Source organism: Notothenia rossii (genome assembly GCF_949606895.1).
Source record: "Notothenia rossii genome assembly, chromosome: 9".
Taxonomy (NCBI): Eukaryota; Metazoa; Chordata; class Actinopteri; order Perciformes; family Nototheniidae; genus Notothenia; species Notothenia rossii.
The window spans coordinates 50,492,453-50,512,143 of NC_136907.1; the positions used below are offsets into that span (position 1 = coordinate 50,492,453).

At 49.4% G+C, this 19,691-nt stretch overlaps 1 protein-coding gene across 1 annotated transcript in view; it reads left to right on the forward strand.

Annotated features, from left to right (window-relative positions):
- Positions 1–4,053: 4,053 nt before the first annotated feature.
- mfsd8l2 (major facilitator superfamily domain containing 8-like 2) overlaps positions 4,054–19,691 on the forward strand; it is a gene marked incomplete at its 5' end in the record, with an annotated part of 30,643 nt that continues 15,005 nt past the window's right edge. The window contains 6 exons of the mRNA XM_079652642.1: positions 4,054–4,129; positions 8,934–9,119; positions 10,608–10,670; positions 10,766–10,885; positions 11,067–11,146; positions 18,299–18,581. Of these exons, the coding sequence (XP_079508768.1) occupies positions 4,054–4,129; positions 8,934–9,119; positions 10,608–10,670; positions 10,766–10,885; positions 11,067–11,146; positions 18,299–18,581 (808 nt within the window). The remainder of the gene's footprint in view (positions 4,130–8,933; positions 9,120–10,607; positions 10,671–10,765; positions 10,886–11,066; positions 11,147–18,298; positions 18,582–19,691) is intronic.

The following is a 19,691-nucleotide window of genomic DNA, read 5'->3' on the forward strand; positions in this document are numbered from 1 at the left end:
GGAGCAACCAGTGTGAAGCAAAAGAGGGCTACCCTGGCAGAGGCATACCAGAGGGCAACAGAGAAACCAGGGTTAGTGAAGTTCTTACCTGGCTGGATTATGGACTTCCTCCAGACATGTGTTTCCCGCCCTGCTAGACCCAGGCATGCTAGCTCCCTTCCTGCCACAGTTGCCAACATAGCTTCTTTCGAGAATGCCTTTGATGGGTCTCGTCTGGCTTTTGGAGGTCCACGGAGCCTCCAAAAGGCTCCTAAGAGAAGGAGACCCAAGTCCAGGCTACCAGCCCGAGCCCCTGCAGCCATGTTTCCGGCTCCAGCACCGGCCCCTGCAGCCATGTTTCCGGCTCCGGCACTGGCCCCAGCAGCCATGGTTCCGGCTCCAGAACTGGCCTGCAAAGCCATGGATCCGTGCACCGGTACCGGCCCACACAGCCATGCTTCCGTGCTCCATTACCTGGCTCACACAGCCAGGGTCCAGGCTTCTGTTCCGTGCCCAACAGCCATAGTTCCGGCTCTTTCAAGTTCCTTCTCAAGTCCTCTCTCCAGTCCCTTCTCGAGTCCCCTCTCAAGTCCCTTCTCAAGTCACCTCTCAAGTCTCTTCTCAAGTCCCCTCTCAAGTCCCCTCTCAAGTCTCTTCTCAAGTAACCTCTCAAGTCACCTCTCGAGTCTCTTCTCGAGTCTCCTCTTGAGTCCCCTCTCGAGTCTCCTCTCGAGTTCCCTCTCGAGTCCCCTCTCGAGTCTCCTCTCGAGTTCCTTCTCAAGTCACCTCTCGAGTTCCCTCTCGAGTTCCCTATCAAGTTCCCTCTCAAGTCCTCTTTCAAGTCACCTCTCGAGTCCCCTCTCAAGTCCCTACCCAATGTCCTGGTCAGTTGGAGTTTCAGCTGGAGGTCCTGCCAACTCCATGTCCTGTCCCCTTGGGGGTCCCGCCGACTACTCTTCTGCCGGGGGTCCTGCCAACCCTATGTCCTGTGCCGTTGGAGGCCCCGCCGACTACTGTTCTGCCGAGGGTCCTGCCAACCCTATGTCCTGTCCCGTTGGGGGTCCCGCCGATTACTCTTCTGCCGGGGGTCCTGCCAACCCTATGTCCTGTGCCGTTGGAGGTCCCGCCGACTACTCTTCTGCCGGGGGTCCTGCCAACCCTATGTCCTGTGCCGTTGGAGGTTCAGCTGGGGGTCCTACCGACTCCATGTCCTGTCCCGTTGGGGGTCCCACCGACTACTCCTCTGCCGGGGGTCCTGCCAACCCTATGTCCTATGCCGTTGGAGGCCCCGCCGACAACTTTTCTGCCGGGGGTCCTGCCAACCCTATGTCCTGTGCCGTTGGGGTTTCCGCTGAGAGTTCTGCCAACCCCATGTCCTGTTCCGTTGGAGGTCAAGCCGTCACCTGTCTCGCCGGGGGTCCTGCCAACTCCTTGTCCTTTTCCGTGGGGGATCCTACCGACACCTGTCCCACCGGGGGTCCTGCCTACTCCTTGCCCAGTTGCGTTGGTGGTCCAATCGACACCAGCCCTTGCTCCATCCGGGGTCCCATTGACACCAGCCCATGTCATGTCCAGGATCTCGTCTACGCCTGTCCCACCGGCTCCGGTTCCTGTCCGTCCGACACCGGGTCCTGCCCGGTCTCCGGAGCTGTCTCTTCAGCGCCTACCTGCCCGTCCTCCGGAGTTGTCCCGTCGCCGCCTTCTTCGCCCTCGAGCACGGCCCCCTGAGAGCCGCGGTCTTCGTCCTCGATCCCGACCCCCTGAGAGCCGCGGTCTTCGCCCTAGAGTCCGGCCCCCTGACTTTCCCGGCAGCGGCCCTAGCCCTCGGGCCCGGCTCCCTGACTCTTCCAGCTGCTGCCTTCCCCCTCATGCTCAGCCCCCTGAGTTTGCTCGCTGTGGCCTTCGCCCCTTTATGAACTCTGCCTTGCCCCCGGGCCATCCGCACGAGACCCCCTCCATGGACTCTGCCTTGCCCCCGGACCGTCCGCCTGAGACCCCCTCCATGGACCCCGCCTTTCCCCCGGCCCGTCCGCCCGAGACCCCCACCATGGACTCTGCCTTGCCCCCGGACCGTCCGTCCGAGAACCCCTCAATGAACTATGCCTTTCCTGGGCTGTTGATCCAGACCCGTCCTCCGGACCCCCTCCACCCACCCAGTTTGAACTCAAATCAAATCAAATCAAGTTTTATTTATATAGCAAATTTATAAACGATTTTTGGTCGAGCCAAAGTGCTGTACATATAATAAAAATAGCCTACAGTAGAGACACTTCACAGCTAATACAATAGCACAGATTGTTCAGAATATCAGTATGAGAAAAAACGACACCCTCTATCCTTAGACCCTCACATCGTACAAGGAAAAACTTCCGGAGAAAACCCACAGTTGAAAGGGAAAAAATGGGAGAAACCTCAGGGAGAGGAACAGAGGAGGGATCCCTCTCCCAGGGCGGACAGACGTGCAATAGATGCCGTGTGTAAATCGAAGAGATAATACATTTTACAGCATAGGTAGAAATGTTTGACTTTGTGTAGGGACGTCTGGAATCTGTCCCTTGAGGGGGGGGGTTATGTCAGGGTTTGAGTTTTTGTGTGTCTAGTTTTGGGGTTATTTTACTGTTCTGTCCTCCCTGTCGTTAGTTTCCCTGGTGTGTCTCGTGATTACCCCTCCCTGTATTTAGTCTTGTCTCTTCCTGTGTTCAGTGTTGGTTCATTATTTGTCGTTCATGTCCCCCTTTATGTTGGTCACAGTCACCTTTGTTTGGATGCTACCTCGTACCTGTTCTTGGATTCTTGTTTTGTTTCAGCATTTGTGAATAAAGCTCGCCTTTTGTTTCATTTTGAAACCTGCTTCCCTCTTTAATCTGCATTTGGGTCCTATTTTTCCCCAACCCTGACATTAAGTTGTCTTTAAATGTATTTTTCTTCAGTCCAATTGTCAAAGATGTTGACATTAATATGATAAGAAAACTGGGTAAAGTAGGAAATCTACAATTTGAATAAAAGCTGAATTTTCGGAAATGTTTACATGACAATACACCTTTACAATAAGAGATACTGATCCGAACATGTGTGTTCTGCCACATTTCCTGTCCTGCAGGCCTATTTGAGCAGAAACCTCTCAGATTGTCCCTGCACCGTGTGAAACGAGTGCAAGATGCTGAGCGAGTGTATTTGCGTTATTCAAACACTCAAACACCCTGTATTATTCATGGGTTTCTGGAAAAACACATGGAGGTATTAATGTGGTGACAGTTCTGTTTATTATAACAAGCCCAGGGCTAGGAGAAGCACAGCAGCTTGAAAATCGAGCCACCCGTTCAATAAAACAGACAGCGCTGTCATACCTAATGTATTCACTATTTAATACAATACAGCGTTTTGTTTTTGGGGAATATTTCCCATAACCTTTTACTGCACATTTGAGGGTACGGCTTTACATAGCTTATCTGATTCCACCCATATCTTTTTATTACTGTGTGTGATGTATGGTGTTTGTGAATAACCGAGTCTCTTTTGTACAAAGTTCTTCACAGTTTTAACCTACAGGAGGGCAGATGAGTCTGGCACACGTCTTCACTACTTCTTCGCAGCAGCAGTGCTAGCATCGAGTGCTAGCAAGTGCTAGCATCAAGTGCTTTTGATGAAACCGGAGAAAACACGATTAAATATTGACGAAGCTCAGTGCACTTTACCCCACCTGGTAACTAGAGACATTGCCCTGACCGTGAGGCTGACAGCGTCGTGGCACTGCATCTCCGACGGGCCTCAAACAGAATTCAATTTTTAACATAAATGCCTAATGGGAACATCTCAAACTGGACCATGTTGTTTTCTTTGCAGGTTTTTATATATTCAGTTTTTCACATCTCGCCCCTGTTGAGCCTCGTGTGGTGAAGAAGTTCTGAAATGTCCTCGCACAATGGCGGGACAAATTCCTTGCAGTTTCCCCGGCCTGTGTTGTAATTGGACTCACAGTGTGTCCTGTTATCTGATTATGCCTCTGTACAACATTTCTGAACAACAAGCGCAGCCAGAGGTCTGTGTATAAAAAAGAGGCAGAAAAAAGTCGCTATGGATAATCAGCAGAAGAGGAATCTAACTTTTCTCACCATCGGACTGATATTTATGCTGAGCGGCATCGAGTACGGTAGGTGGAATCTGACAGCTTTATGGATTTGAAGCATAGATTTGAAGACGTGAGATAAAAAGCTCATTAGATTAGAATCCGCCTGGCATTTTGCCTGATATTTAATAGAAATATATGTTCTATTTCGTATATGGCTTCGCCCTCTAAGGCTATCGCTATTGGGTAATCCCCCTGCGCCCCCGCGCAGCACTGAAACACTTGTAGTCCACGCCCACCCGCAAGGTGGGCCCCACCCTCGGGCCTCCTTCCGGTATAAATAGGAAGGTGGCCCGGCAATCTGTTCCCTCTTTTTTTCAGCAAACCAGCACAGTTACTGAAGCACAGCAATTGAGAATCATCATGAGCAACAACTGCGTCCGTGGTTGTCCCTCATGTGGCTCTGGGTTCATAATGAGTTATGACCTGCAGAGATAAAAGCAGTATGCGAATCCTGCCGGGGGTCAGAGCACGCGTACGCGGCTCTAAACCAGCAGGTAGCATGCACTGCGCTCGTCTCCCCTCGGGTGACAGGAAGCGGAGAGCGGACACTCTTGCTGCTGTGGCCGAGGAGTACGATTGGCCCGTCCAGGCTTACGAGCCCGCGGACGGGGCCTCGTGTCCCTGGTGCAGAGTGCCGGGCAGGAGTCCAAAGCAACTCCTGCCCCGCCTCCCTCCACGGTTCACCGTTCGGTTCTCCCCTCCCTCCTCTCCCCCGGACGGGGGAGACAGAGTCGGAGCAGGGTGCCAGCTTGGCGGCCGAACATGCTTTCCCCCTCTCCGTCACCACAGCACGGCGGCGTCTGTTACGGAGACGGCCAGAAAAGTGCTACTGGACGCTCCAATCAGCCCGGACGGGTTGTTCGGACCCCAGTTCCACCCCATGGTGGAGTCCATGAAGACGGCCGCGGAACAGGTGGACGGCATTCGCCAGCATGTACAGCTGGCTCCAGTCGGCTGAGCTGCCACAGCGGCACCAACGCCCGCAGCAGCCGCGGCATCCACGCCGGCCACAGGAGGCCGCAAGCGGAGAGACGCCCACAGCAACCGCCCCGGCGGCTGCAGGGGCTCCGTCCCACGTCTCCGCTCCCCCGCCACCCCAGAGACAGGGTCTCCAGGCGTCGAGTCAAATGGGAGTGAGGCTCCCCCGCTCCTGGTCGGCTCCGCGAGAGCCTCCGAGGAAGCGGAGCCGGTAATTAAGCCGGCTGCCACTAATCTGTTGATCAAGTAGACAGCAGGGCTCCCTGCAGAAGCATGCTCGCGGCATTCCTCTGTCCGAGATACGCCTCCTACACACGGTCATAACCCATGAGCGCCGGTATAACGCCTCATGTGGACAGTACTGCACACACCTCCACTTATCCCCTGAGCGTGTACACGCCTCATGATGACAGCCGGAGTGAAACGCAGCGTGTGGAGGTTTCCTCGCAGCCCTTTCGCCTCACGGGCAGCGGCGGCGAGGGCAATGCCCCGCCTCCCTCCACGGTTCACCGTTCGGTTCTCCCCTCCCTCCTCTCCCCCGGACGGGGGAGACAGAGTCGGAGCAGGGTGCCAGCTTGGCGGCCGAACATGCTTTCCCCCTCTCCGCCACCACAGCGCGGCGGCGTCTGTTACGGAGACGGCCAGAAAAGTGCTACTGGACACTCCAATCAGCCCGGACGGGCTGTTCGGACCCCAGTTCCACGCCATGGTGGAGTCCATGAAGACGGCCGCGGAACAGGTGGACGGCATTCGCCAGCATGTACAGCTGGCTCCAGTCGGCTGATCTGCCACAGCGGCACCAACGCCCGCAGCAGCCGCGGCGTCCACGCCGGCCACAGGAGGCCGCAAGCGGAGAGACGCCCACAGCAACCGCCCCGGCGGCTGCAGGGGCTCCATGCCACGTCTCCGCTCCCCCGCCACCCCAGAGACAGGGTCTCCCTGCGGCGAGTCAAAGGGGAGTGAAGCTCCCCCGCTCCTTGTCTGCTCCGCGAGAGCCTCCGAGGAAGCGGAGCCGGTAATTAAGCCGGCTGCCACTAATCTGTTGATTAAGTAGACAGCAGGGCTCGCTGCAGAAGCCTGCCGGTTTTAACCTCGGTTAATAACCTGCAGAGCTCGCGGCATTCCTCTGTCCGAGATACGCCTCCTACACACGGTCATAATAAACCCATGAGCGCTGTTATAACGCCTCGTGTGGACAGCACTGCACACACCTCCATTCATCCCCTGAGCGTGTACACGCCTCATGATGAGAGCCGGAGTGAAACGCAGCGTGTGGAGACTCCCTGGCGTGGCTCGTTGCCATGACGACCACAGAACATCTCGAGCATGTGCGCCCGCTCTTAGAGTGTTTCTCAGAGTGGCAGCGCGTGTGTCTGATGGACAGATGGATGAGCAGGCTGATCAGCAGAGGATACGTCCTGCAGTTCGCCTCTCACCCCCCCCACAGTTCAATGGGATACAGGAAACACTCATGTCCTCCCAGAAGCTATGTCTTGCGCTCCAATCCGAGCTGCTGGAACTCCTGTTGAAAGAGGATATTTCCAGGGTTCCTCAAAGGGAGGAAAATCAGGGGTTTTCACTCCCGTTATTTTTCTAATCCCGAAAAAGACTGGGGGAATGAGACATCCTGGATCTGTCAGTATTCCACATGCTGACGATCAAACAGGTGCTGGAATGTTTTCACCAGGACGACTGGTTCACTTCCACCTGAAGGATGCATACTTCCACGTACCCATCATCCCGAAACACAGGAAATTCCTGCGTTTTCCATTCAGGGAATATCAGACCAGACAATCGTCTGCCGTTCGGATATTTCCTGGCTCCTCGCATTTGTGTAGAGAGGCTGGAGCCACTACACAGAGGAGGGATGAGAGTGTGTTTCCTCTGGACGACCTGCTATTTGCTGGCTCGCACCAGGGAGGAAGTCGCTTTACAGACGGTACATCTCGTATCGCATCTGTCAAAGCCTGGGTTTCATAATAAATTGGAAGAAGAGCTGTCCTCTTCCCTCTCAGACAATCGTTTATCTGGGAGTGGAGTTAAACTCAGCCAGCATGAGAGCGCGACTCTCGCGGCAGCGAGGGGAAGAACTGACAGCTCTCCTCCGGCGTGTCACAACCCACACAGCCCTCTCCGTGACGCAGCTGCTCGGCGTTGGCGTCAGCTGGTCACGTGATGGTCCCCCTGAGTCTCTTCCAACAGGGGGACACTCCAGAGGTGGTTCATTCGCTGCAGAAGCCTGCTGTTTTAACCTATTGGTTTATAAACTGCAGAACTCGAGGCATTCCTCTGTCCCAGATATGCCTCCTACACACGGTCATAATAACCACGAGCACCGTTATAACGCCTCGTGTGGACAGCATGCACACACCTCTCATCCCCTGGGCGTGTACGCGCCTCATGAGGAGAGACGGAGTGAAAGGCAGCGTGTGGAAACTCCCTCGCAGCCCTTTTGCCTCACGGGCAGCGGCGGCGATGGCGTGGCTCGTCACCATGAAAGACCATTACGTCACTTCACAGAGAAGCCTCTCCCCCCAGCAGTTCCATGGGATACAAGAAACACTCCTGTCATCCCAGGAACAGTGTCTTGCGCGGTTTTTACCCCCGCTATTTTTCTAAATCTCCTCTGTCCTGTGCGCGCGCTGTCTTGCTAGTGGCGCGCACGGCTGCCTTGCGCCATTCTCAGCGCCTGTTTGTGCACTATAGAGAGCGCTCGATCGGGCAACCTCTGTCTGCACAGCGGCTGTCACACAGGTTGTGTGAGGCTGTGTCACAGGCATGTCTCCTCTGGGGTGGAGCTCCCGGAGAACGTCAATGCGCACTCCACCAGAGGAATTTCCTCCTCCACGGCTTTGCACGGAGGAATGTGGAGTGGAAGATATTTGCACGGCTGCATCTTGGTCTTCCCCCTGTTCGTTTATTCAATTTTATTTGAGGGATTTCTCCCATTCCTCTCTGACACACCCTGTACTGGGTGTCCTGTCGGAGTGAGTGACGTCAGGGAGCCAGCTGTGCCCCTCTCTCCTGCCTCTCGGCACGCGGAGAGCGGCCCTTTTCCCCTCTTATAGGAGGGATGTTCCTTTTTCCTCTGACACACTTTGTACGGAGTGCCTGGTCAGAGTGAGTGACGTCAGGGATCCAGCTGGGCGCTCTCCTACCTGTCTGACATGCAGAGAGCTGCTGTTCCCCCACTACGATCGCAGGACGAGGTGGGACTTTCGTCTCTACTTTCTCACAGCGGCCGGTATGTATTGTTCCCAGCCTTCACCCCGTCGGGAAGATAGGCATGTTTTGCTATGTTCCAGGTACGGTGATGAGCCATTACGCATGGCACATCAGGCAGGGGGGTGTTATTGAGCAGGTATGTCTGTGCTTCTAGTGCCGGGTGGACCCAGTGGGGCGCAGACTACATCATGCTTCGCCCTTAACCCAATAGCGATAGCCTTAGAGGGCGAAGCCATATACGAAATAGAACTGAGGTTACCTACTGTAACCCCAGCTTCTATGAGTAAATGGCGCAGCCCTCTAAGTGCGGGGCCCCACTGGCTCTACGAATAGCTGAAGAAAGTTATGTTGTATGGGAGCAGATTGCCGGGCCACCTTCCTATTTATACCGGAAGGAGGCCCGAGGGTGGGGCCCACCTTGTGGGTGGGCGTGGACTACAAGTGTTTCAGTGCTGCGCGGGGGCGCAGGGGGATTACCCAATAGCGATAGCCTTAGAGGGCTGCGCCATTTACTCATAGAAGCTGGGGTTACAGTAGGTAACCTCAGTTTTTGCGGGTAAACAAAGCTTGTTGTTTACACATCTTCCCTCTGTTTCCTACTCCATCCTTCTGTGATGGTCAGCCGTCATTCTGCCGACAATATGGAGGTATCTGCAGATTTTGGAGGCCCCCCCCTACTTCCTGGGCCTGGGTCTGTCTGCCTTCAGTCTGAGCGGCCTTCTCACCGCCCCGCTTTTCGGATTGTGGTCCGACCGCAGCAAGACTACAAAGACCATCATCCTCTTCTCAAATCTATTTGAGATTGTCGGTGAGTAATAAAACACGAGACAAATCACATGATGACAGTCAGAATTTAGGAGCCATTGGCATGACTTTAATGGTGGAAAGTAACAAAGTACATTTACTCAAGTACTGTACTAAAGTACAATTTTAAGGCACAGGTATTTCCATTTCCTGCTACCATTGTTGAGGTCTACTAGAATAGATTTACATTTTTCAATGTTCCAAAATCACATTGGTTTTCTCATACAGAATCTCTATAGTATTTGTATTCACTCTCTGTCTTACACGCCTTGTTGGAGCTCCTGCGTGGGTGCCATGCTCGCTGCTCCGCCCTGTGGGGTTTGAGGAGCGGACAGTGTGAGGTGGATTACTGGTGTCGCTTCCTGGTTAAACACAGCGGGAAATCCACCTCACACTCTCCGCTCCGGGGGCCTTGCGGGGCGGAATCGTGAGCTCGGTAATGTCCCGCTAACATGGAACTTAGTCTATATCCAGCATCCAGGGAAACACAGCGGGAAATCCACCTCACATTGTCCGCTCCGGGGGCCTCGCGGGGCCTGAGCTGCTCAGGAGTCCGCCCTGGCAGAGGGTGTGCCTATTGTTCTATAGCTGTGTCCCAATTGGTCCAGACTTAGTGACGTCAATAGGCCCCGGAAGAAATAAATGGAAAAATAGAAATCTGAACGAGGCGTTCTGGGGCAGCATAGACAGGTATTTTCTGTCTTAGAGTTTTACTCGCTACAGGGTGTACTTTGAGGGTTTGTGACTTTGCAGATCGTTTACATGCATAAACACTTTCATAACACACAAGGGGACGGGTAATAACCGGAAAAACATATGATGGGACCTTTAATTATAATAAGAGCTATTAAACAGCTAATAAACCATGATGTATTATTTATAGATTTAAAGTAGCTCCACCTAAACTTTATTTACAGTAAAATAACCGAGTGAAATGTTTTTTAGTTATTTTAGCCTTTTATGAAGTATACATTAAGGCTATATGGGTTTGTTTAGATTATTTGGGAATACCTTGTTGCTTGTTTTTATGTCGTCACTATTTTTGTAATGTTCTCTTTCTTAGTGATTTGTCAATAATTCACCTTTAAAATCTTTTACACCATACTATACATTTATGCAAATAAAAAATACCTATGAAAAAAAGGGAAAGAAATAGCTCAACTTTATTAGCTGAAGCATTAATTCTATTAAAACATTAATTGTTCAATGATTTTACTCAGTGTTAAAATATATGATTCTGAAAAGGGCCATTCTATACAATGAGTGCCTTAACTTGTTTGTTTTTAAAGTATAAAAGTATAGTTTGATTCTAATAATACTTGTATTGGAGTAATTTCTACATTGTGGTATTTCTAAAAACGAAAAATAGAGTACTTCGTCCGACTCTGCTTTTTTCAAAAAACTATCAGCGGATCAAAAGGTAATTTGGCTTCATAACCTGGGTAAAAAACGCCATTGCTATCTGTCCAATACTGATGATTTTTCTCCTCAGGTAACTTCATGTATTTTCTTGGATACTCAAAATGGCTGTTGTTAGGCAGTCGGCTTGTAGCAGGTGACACAAACACACACGCATGAAAGAAAACTGAAAGCATGTACAGTATTCATGGTATCAGCATGTGGAGGTGTAACACGAGGCCTCCCTCTCAGGTGTTGGTGCGGGAGCGGGCTCCTGCATCTTTAGTTTCCTGACTCGGAGCACGCGGCCGGACGAGCGCGCCGGCATCTTCGCCGCCATCATGGCATGCCGACAAGCCGGCCTGCTTGTGGGTCAGTTTCATTTCACCCCCCTCTGTCTTCTGAGAGATATCAGTCACTGGGGAGGATGTGATATCTTCTTTGATGTTCACTTTCAACTCTGAGAAGGAGACTTTCAATAAAAATCACCAAGGTGGTGGACCCTGTCTCCACACATCCTCTGTTTCTAAAATGTCTCCCCTTGTCTCTCCAGGGCCGGCGTTCAACCTGTTCCTGCGGCTGTGTGATTTCAAACTGGGGCCCTTCGTTGTGAACAAATATACATCTCCTGGGGTAACAGCATCCTGATCATCAGTAGTCTAATGGCACATTTCCACTGTAGCGCGTAGCAAGGTTTAAGCGTGCCGTGCCAAACCTGGCCCAATTATTTTTGCTTTTCCACTAGGGGTAGTTCCGGCTCAGGGCTACGATTTCACCTTTTTTCTGACCCTCCAAAATCGAGGTTCTTACCGGGCCAACAACCGGGCTGAATATGCTAAACTGACTTAAACACTCTCGACTGCTGATTGGTCAGAGAGAATCGCTGGCAAGGAGGCTACAACTACAACAAAATGAACATATTTTACCGTGATTTAATTGTAATACAAGTTTCAAAATGATGCCGAAGTAACAACATACTGATACCGGTTAGTAAAAACCATGAATTAATGCTTTGACAAGTCTGCAGACAAGACGGCAGGCGAAAAACCTTTTAAAATGCTTGTTTTCTAAATGGAGATCGGCTAAGCTAACGCAGTATACTGTATGCTCCGACCGTCCACACTCACAACGCCCTACAGACCTGAATAAACCAGCGACTGTATTCACCATGACACAGACAAGTTTTTACTTGTTTAACTTTTGTCTAGTTTCTGAACAGATATGAGGAGCTGTGAGTTAGCCAACAGCTAACAGCTGATGTTGGTTTTGTGGTTTGCATTGAAGATGACGTCACGGCTCCGCTTACACTGCGTTACTATAGTTACTGTCCCAGCTACTAAACTGTAATGGAAACGCAGCATAAAGTGAGCTTGGCCTACCAAGACCTAACTATACCGTACTAAGCCGTGCGAGGCCCTGCAGTGGAAATGCGCCATAAGGTTCTCCGAAAGCCTGATGAATACAGAAACAGAAATAGACCTCTGCATTCTGCCCTCCTACTGTCTCACATGTATTATATCTTCTTTCTTTGTTCTGCTCTGAGTAATGTCACGGTTTGTGAAACAAGCAGGACCCAAATGCAGATATAAACTGAAAATTCCTTTATTTCAAGGCTATGATATATATACAGGACTGTCTCAGAAAATTAGAATATTGTGATAAAGTTCTTTATTTTCTGTAATGCAATTAAAAAAACAAAAATGTCATACATTCTGGATTCATTACAAATCAACTGAAATATTGCAAGCCTTTTATTATTTTAATATTGCTGATTATGGCATACAGCTTAAGAAAACTCAAAAATCCTATCTCAAAAAATTAGAATAGTTCCTCAGACCAAGTAAAAAAAAAAGATTTATAACAGCAAAACACAATCAAACATTTGAAAATGTCCATTAATGCACTCAGTACTTGGTTGGGAATCCTTTTGCACGGATTACTGCATCAATGCGGCGTGGCATGGAGGCAATCAGCCTGTGGCATTGCTGAGGTGTTATGGATGCCCAGGATGCTTCAATAGCGGCCTTTAGCTCATTAGCATTGTTGGGTCTGGTGTCTTTCAGCTTCTTCTTCCCAATACCCCACATATTCTCTATGGGGTTCAGGTCAGGGGAATTTGCAGGCCAATCGAGGACAGTAATGCCATGGTCAGTACACCAGTTACTGGTGGTTTTGGCACTGTGGGCAGGTGCCAGATCATGCTGGAAAATGAATTCCTCATCTCCATAGAGCTTTTCAGCAGACGGAAGCATGTAGTGCTCTAAAATCTCTTGGTACACAGCTGCATTTACTCTGGGCTTGATGAAACACAGTGGACCAACACCAGCAGCTGACATGGCTCCCCAAACCATCGCTGACTGTGGGAACTTCACACTGGATTTCAAGCAACTTGGATTTTGCTCCTCTCCAGCCTTTCTCCAGACTCTGGCGCCTTGACTTCCAAATGAAATACAAAACTTGCTTTCGTCTGAAAAGAGGACTTTGGACCACTGTGCAACTGTCCAGTGCTTCTTTTCCTTAGCCCAAGTCAGACGCCTCTTCCGTTGTCTTGAGTTCAGAAGTGGCTTGACCATGGGAATACGGCTATTGTAGCCCATTTCCCGGACACGTCTGTGAACAGTGACTTTTGATACCTGGACTCCAGCTTCAGTCCACTGTCTTTGAAGCTCCCCCAAATTCTGGAAGCGACTCTTCTTCACAATGCTGTTAAGGCTGCGGTCATCTCTCTTGGTTGTGCAGCGTTTCCTGCCACATTTCCCCCTTCCAACAGACTTTTTGTGGATGTGCTTTGAAACTTCACTCTGTGAACAGCTTGCTCTTTGAGAAATTTCTTTTTGTGTCTTACCCTCCTGATGGAGGGTGTCAATGACGGTCCTCTGGACAGCAGTCAGATCAGCAGTCTTCCCCATACTTGTGATTTAGTTTACTGAACCAAGCTGAGTGTTTTTCAAGGCTCAGGAAACCCTTGCAGGTGTTTCGAGTTAATTAGACGATTCAAGTGATTCGTTGAACACCCTACTAGTATACTTTTTCATGATATTCTAATATTTAGAGATAGGATATTTGAGTTTTCTTAAGCTGTATGCCATAATCAGCAATATTAAAATAATAAAAGGCTTGCAATATTTCAGTTGATTTGTAATGAATCCAGAATGTATGACATTTTTGTTTTTTTTAAATTGCATTACAGAAAATAAAGAACTTTATCACAATATTCTAATTTTCTGAGACAGTCCTGTATACAATGAAAAAACAGAACACTCACCGCAGAACTAGTCAGGGAACAAGACGAACCGACCAAGACAGACAGAAAACCCAGAACTTAAATACACGCAAGACCAATCACACAACAAGACACAGGTGAGGAGGGAGGAGAAAATACAGGGGCCCAGGTGAAAATAATCAGACCATTAGACACACCAGAGAAACTAATGACAAGAGGAAAAACACAGGGAAAAGGACCAGACAATAACCCAGAGGAAAACATGACAGGGAAAACAGCAAAAACACCCAAACCTACAAAACTATAAACGTGACATAACATGAGAATCGTGACATAACCCCCCCCTCAAGGGACGGATTCCAGACGTCCCAAAAAAACAAAGTCCAGCAGGGTGGGTGGAGGGGGTCTGGAGGACGGGTCTCGGGCGGACGGCCCGGGGGCAAGGCAGAGACCAAGGTGGGGAACTCGGGCGGACGGCCCGGGGGCAAGGCAGAGTTCAAAAAGGGGAACTCGGGCGGACGGCCCGGGGGCAAGGCAGAGTTCAAGGAGGGGGTCTCGGGCAGACGGCCCGGGGTCAAGGCAGAGTTCGAGGAGGGGTGAAGACCACAGCGGGCGAACTCAGGGGACCGGGCCCGAGGGCAAAGACCGGACAGCTCCGGAGGCCGGGCAGGAGCCGGTGTCTGCAAGATCCCCCACGGAAGAGGACACAGGGCCGGCAGGACCCCCGGCAGGAGAGCAGTCGGCGGAACCTCCAACGGCACGGGACATAGGGTTGGCAGGACCCCCGGCAGAAGAGTAGTCTGCGGGACCTCCAACGGCACAGGACATGGGGTTGGCAGGACCCTCGGCAGAAGAGCAGTCTGCGGGACCTCCAACGGCTCAGGACATGGGGTTGGCAGGACCCCCGGCAGAAAGGCAGTCTGCGGGACCTCCAACGGCTCAGGACATGGGGTTGGCAGGACCCCCGGCAGAAAGGCAGTCTGCGGGACCTCCAACGACACTTGAGTGGCGCAGTTCGCCAACAGAACACAGGGAGCTGGCGTCGGACGGACAGCCAACAGGACACGGGGAGCTGGCGTCGGACGGACAGCCAACAGGAGACGAGGTGCTGGAGTCGGCCGGTATGCCGACAGGACACGTGGAGCTGGCGTCGGACGGACAGCCATCAGGACACGGGGAGCTGGCGTCGGACGGACAACCAGTCCTATAGCCGAAACTGGAGTCGGGACCATGGTTTCTGGGGCCGGTTCAGTAACCGGAACCATGGCTGCTGGGGCCTGTTCTGGAGCCCGAACCATGGTTGCTGGGGCCGGAACTGGGGCCGGGACCATGGCTGTAAGGTCCGGTTCTGGAGCCGGAAGCATTGCTGTAAGGTCCGGTTCTGGAGCCGGAAACATGGCTGTAAGGTCCGGTTCTTGAGCTGGAAACATGGCTGTGTGGGCCGGCACTGGAGCCGGAAACATGGCTGTAAGGTCCGGTTCTGGAGCCGGAAACATGGCTGTAAGGTCCGGTTCTGGAGCCGGAAACATGGCTGTAAGGTCCGGTTCTTGAGCTGGAAACATGGCTGTGTGGGCCGGCACTGGAGCCGGAAACATGGCTGTAAGGTCCGGTTCTGGAGCCGGAAACCTGGCTGTAAGGTCCGGTTCTGGAGCCGGAAACATGGCTGTGTGGGCCGGCACTGGACCCGGAAACATGGCTGTAGGGGCTCGGGCTGCTAGCCTGCCCTTGCGACTCCTTCTCTTCGCAGCCGCCTTAATACTCCGTGGACCTCCATAAGCCAGACGAGTTCCATCATACGACTCTTGAACAGGAGCAGGAACTGGGGAAGAAGCAGGGGTTGTCTCCGGACGGAACACACCGAGACGTTTGTAGTCAGCAGGCTGGAAATCACACACTGAGAGAAAGTTCAAAATCCAGCCAGGTAAGAATTTCACCAAGTCTGGCTTCTCCATAACCAACCGGTGAAATTCTATCAGAGCGGCCTCCTTCTGTCGAACACTGGACGCTCCCTTCCACCAATCAACGCAGCAAGCCAGATAAAAGGTAAAATGCTGCAATTCTACCTCAAACGGATCATCTGCTGGGTCCATTTTTGGTCTGTTCGTACTGTCACGGTTTGTGAAACAAGCAGGCCCCAAATGCAGATATAAACTGAAAATTCCTTTATTTCAAGGCTATGATAACAAAATGATGACAAAACAGAACATTCACCGCAGAACTAGTCATGGAACAAGACGAACCGACCAAGACAGACAGAAAACCCAGAACTTAAATACACACAAGACTAATCACACAAAAAGACACAGGTGAGGAGGGAGGAGAAAACACAGGGGCCCAGGTGAACATAATCAGACAATTAGACACACCAGGGAAACTAATGACAAGAGGAAAAACACAGGGAAAAGGACCAGTGAATAACTCAGGGGAAAACATGACAGGGAAAACAGCAAAAACACCCAAACCTACAAAACTATAAACGTGACATAACATGAGAATCGTGACAAGTAAGAAGAATACAAAACTCCCGCAGCGATACTCAGGCCCATAACAACTGGCATCGATCTATTTCCATCTCAGGAGCCTTTGAATAAAACACCTGTAGGACGGATGAGGCTTAAATGAGATAAAACAAAGCTCCTTCGACTACTTCCATTTTCCCACATAATTTGACACAGCACGACACGTCTCTTCATTGCACTGTGCCAGGGTTGCTTTATATTTTGAATTCTCTCCTCCACATGTCAAATACTTCAGCTTTCCTCATAGTGTTTTAGGATTTTGATGTTGTAAAAAGCAGCAGAGTAGCAAGGTTGGGGGCAGGGGGGCTTCTGGATCTCCTGCTTAAAATGATCTCTCAAAAGTAGGCCTAATGAAGTTTTAACGTTTTTAATATGCCCTACACTTTGTGTTATTTCCCTCTTGGGTTTTCAGGTGTAGCCTACAATAGTTACTTAGACAATTTCCCCTCTTTACGACATGTTCAGTAATGCCCCAAAGTCCCAAAATGAACGATCATTTGACTTTATCGTGCCATATCAACCCAGTCACACAGCATTTCGTGTTATAGTCATGAAAGTAATTTAATCTATTGATTTGTGTTCACCAACACGATTTTCGCATTTTTTTCGTGTCACACAGAACAATTTTAAAAGCAATGGATTTCTATTGGTAGTATGTTTCTTGCCTGCACCACGTCTTTTTGTCCAGTCGGGTCTTGGAAGACTGGAAGCTGTGTGGTTCATAAAAACATTTTCTTACTCAATATCTTACCTTAAGCCTAACCCTAACCCTTTTATTGTAAATAGTATAATGTCAGAGTTTTTGTTGCCATCCGCGAGGAAAAGAAATGGGGCTCAGAGCCTCAGAATACTGAAATCTGTATTTTTTAAAATCTCTTTTTCCTTCTAATTTGTTATTATTTACATTGCTTTTAAAATCGTTCTGTGTGACATGAAAAAAATGGGGAAATCGTGAACACGAATCAATAGATTCATTTTGTGACTATAACACGAAATGCTGTGAGACTGTGTTGGCCATATACACCAGTCATTTGTTTTGGTCTGCATTGTCTCAATTGAATTCCTTTATCAACAGCAAAATGTGCTACCTGCGTCAGATTTTACGTATGCCTCGTTTCACGACCTAGCCAATCTCAGTTGGAGAGTTAGCACAACACATTATTTATTAGCCTGAGCCTATTCAATTAAATATTATATGAAATTAAAACTCTATGCCTGAAATCAGTCGCGGTGCTTGAGATCTTTAAGCACTGTAGCTAACCCAGCTAGCATTACAAAAAAAAGATTTGAGGCGGGACATTGTTTATTATTTAATGCGTTTTTTCCAAAATCTCACATTTACACCTACAGTATGTGCTCCTGAGGTTGAACTATTTTAAAATGAATTTCCATAAAAGAAACATTCAATTTAAGCATCCGGTACAATATTTTAACACTTCCATTGTTGTTCCCCTCTGTCTCTGACTAAACTTTCAAATAATAGAACAACATATTTGTTACTGGGGGAATATCCTCATCTATTGGTGCACCCTAACATTGCCATGGGTGGGTTGTTATCTTCCGTGTGTCATGTTTTATTCTGTCCTGTCATTTAGTTAGCAAGCTTTAATTTGTCAGCTAGTTATAGTCCATGAGCTAACTAGCTTCCCTGAGCTAACAAGGTTGGACTATTGATGCATTTGTTCACAAGAGTAGTGCTAGTTACTAGGATATATTTTCAAAACAGGAATCAAAACATTGGATGAAATCTCATAATGAGAAATAGGGTTGTTGTCCTTGACAATAGTAACATCAGACAATTTTGGCCTCATTTTAAGTGGCTGGTATGGAAAAGGAGAATGGAGTCATCTTTTTCTCCTTTGCAAATATCTTTTTTTCTAAACTGATTTACAGATTCTTAGGTATTTAATTAAGATAAACATATGTTTTATAATTCTAAGGACCTTAACCCTTAGTGTTTACAATGTCTTGCATTGTTTTTAGTATATGGGGTTAAAGCAATGATATAAGAACATTCTTGTTTCCCCCCTTGTTTGCTCTCAGATCTTCATGTGCCTGTTGTGGGTGCTGCTTCAGTTTGTGGTCCTGGTTATGTACTGGGATGTACCACGCCTCAGCTCAGAGGGGGACACAGTGATGCTGGAGATAAAACGAGAGGAGAATGATGAGGAGGAGGTGCCGCTAATGGGCTCCGATGATGAGCCGGTCCACACCTACAGAGCTGTCAACTCCGACCAATCCGATGCCTCTGCCTCTTCTGACACGCAGCCTGTCCACGGCCCCTTGTCGGCCCCCAACCCCTTCAAGAACTTCAGCGCCAGCAGAGGTGAGCCAGCAGGTTTGACTGCCCGTTCCCAGCAATGACTGTCAGCCTTCCTCAGCCCTATTTGTGAGGCTCAGGTATGAAGAAGTGTCACTGCAATGCACATGTTTCAAATCAGCTCCATTGATCTTCTTTCACACACATACTTGCACACACTTTCCATTCTCCAAGTCTCTCTATGGAATTCTGTGTGGCATGTCAGATCAGATTCCCAGTGCATTGATTGGAGCTGTGTGTGTGTGTGTGTGTGTGTGTGTGTGTGTGTTGTGTGTTTGTGTGTGTGTGTGTGTGTGTGTGTGTGTGTGTTTGTGTGTGTGTGTGTGTGTGTGTGTGTGTGTGTGTGTGTGTGTGTCTTCTGTCAGAGTGCACATGCATATGTATGATGAGTGGTGTCCTTCTGGATTAGTGTCATAGTAAGTTTACATGCAAGCAGTGATCGTATGCCGCTATTGATTCACTGTTCATGTACTTTGTCAGTCCGTGTATGTGTGGGTGTGTGTATGTGTGTATGTTGTGTGTGTGTGTGTGTGTGTGTGTGTGTGTGTGTGTGTGTGTGTGTGTGTGTGTGTGTCAAGGCTCCAAATCGATTCCCTGACTCTTTGAAGATGTGGCAAAGGCATGGATAGCAGACTTCCTTTTTTATTGACAGGCTTGCTGTGGTTGACTTGTGGATGAAATGGAGACAGAATTGGTAATGTGGCCAACATTCTTCTTATCGATTTATTTTTGATTTGAAGAGAACTGGAAGATGTGTGCCTGTTAGCCGTCACAGTCTATCCCTCTTGAATTATTGATCTTCCTTGTCCTTTTGTGTAATATAGCAGGATCTTTGAAATTCCGACTGATCTTTCACGTTATTTTTATTTCTGTGGGAGTTAATGCCAACAACATGAGTAAAACATTTCTTACTTTGGAAAAAGGAATACATTTAGCTTGAATAAGTATTATAACAGTGACTAATGTTTCGAAGACAGGGTTAAATATTTTGTTTGCTTTACAGTTCAGATCAAAATAAAGGCTGGGTTCAAAGATGGGTGTGGTCCAAACAAACGAGCTGGAACTATGTGCTAGGAAGTAAGGAAGGGTCCAGGCCCGAATTGGTGTCACGGCTTC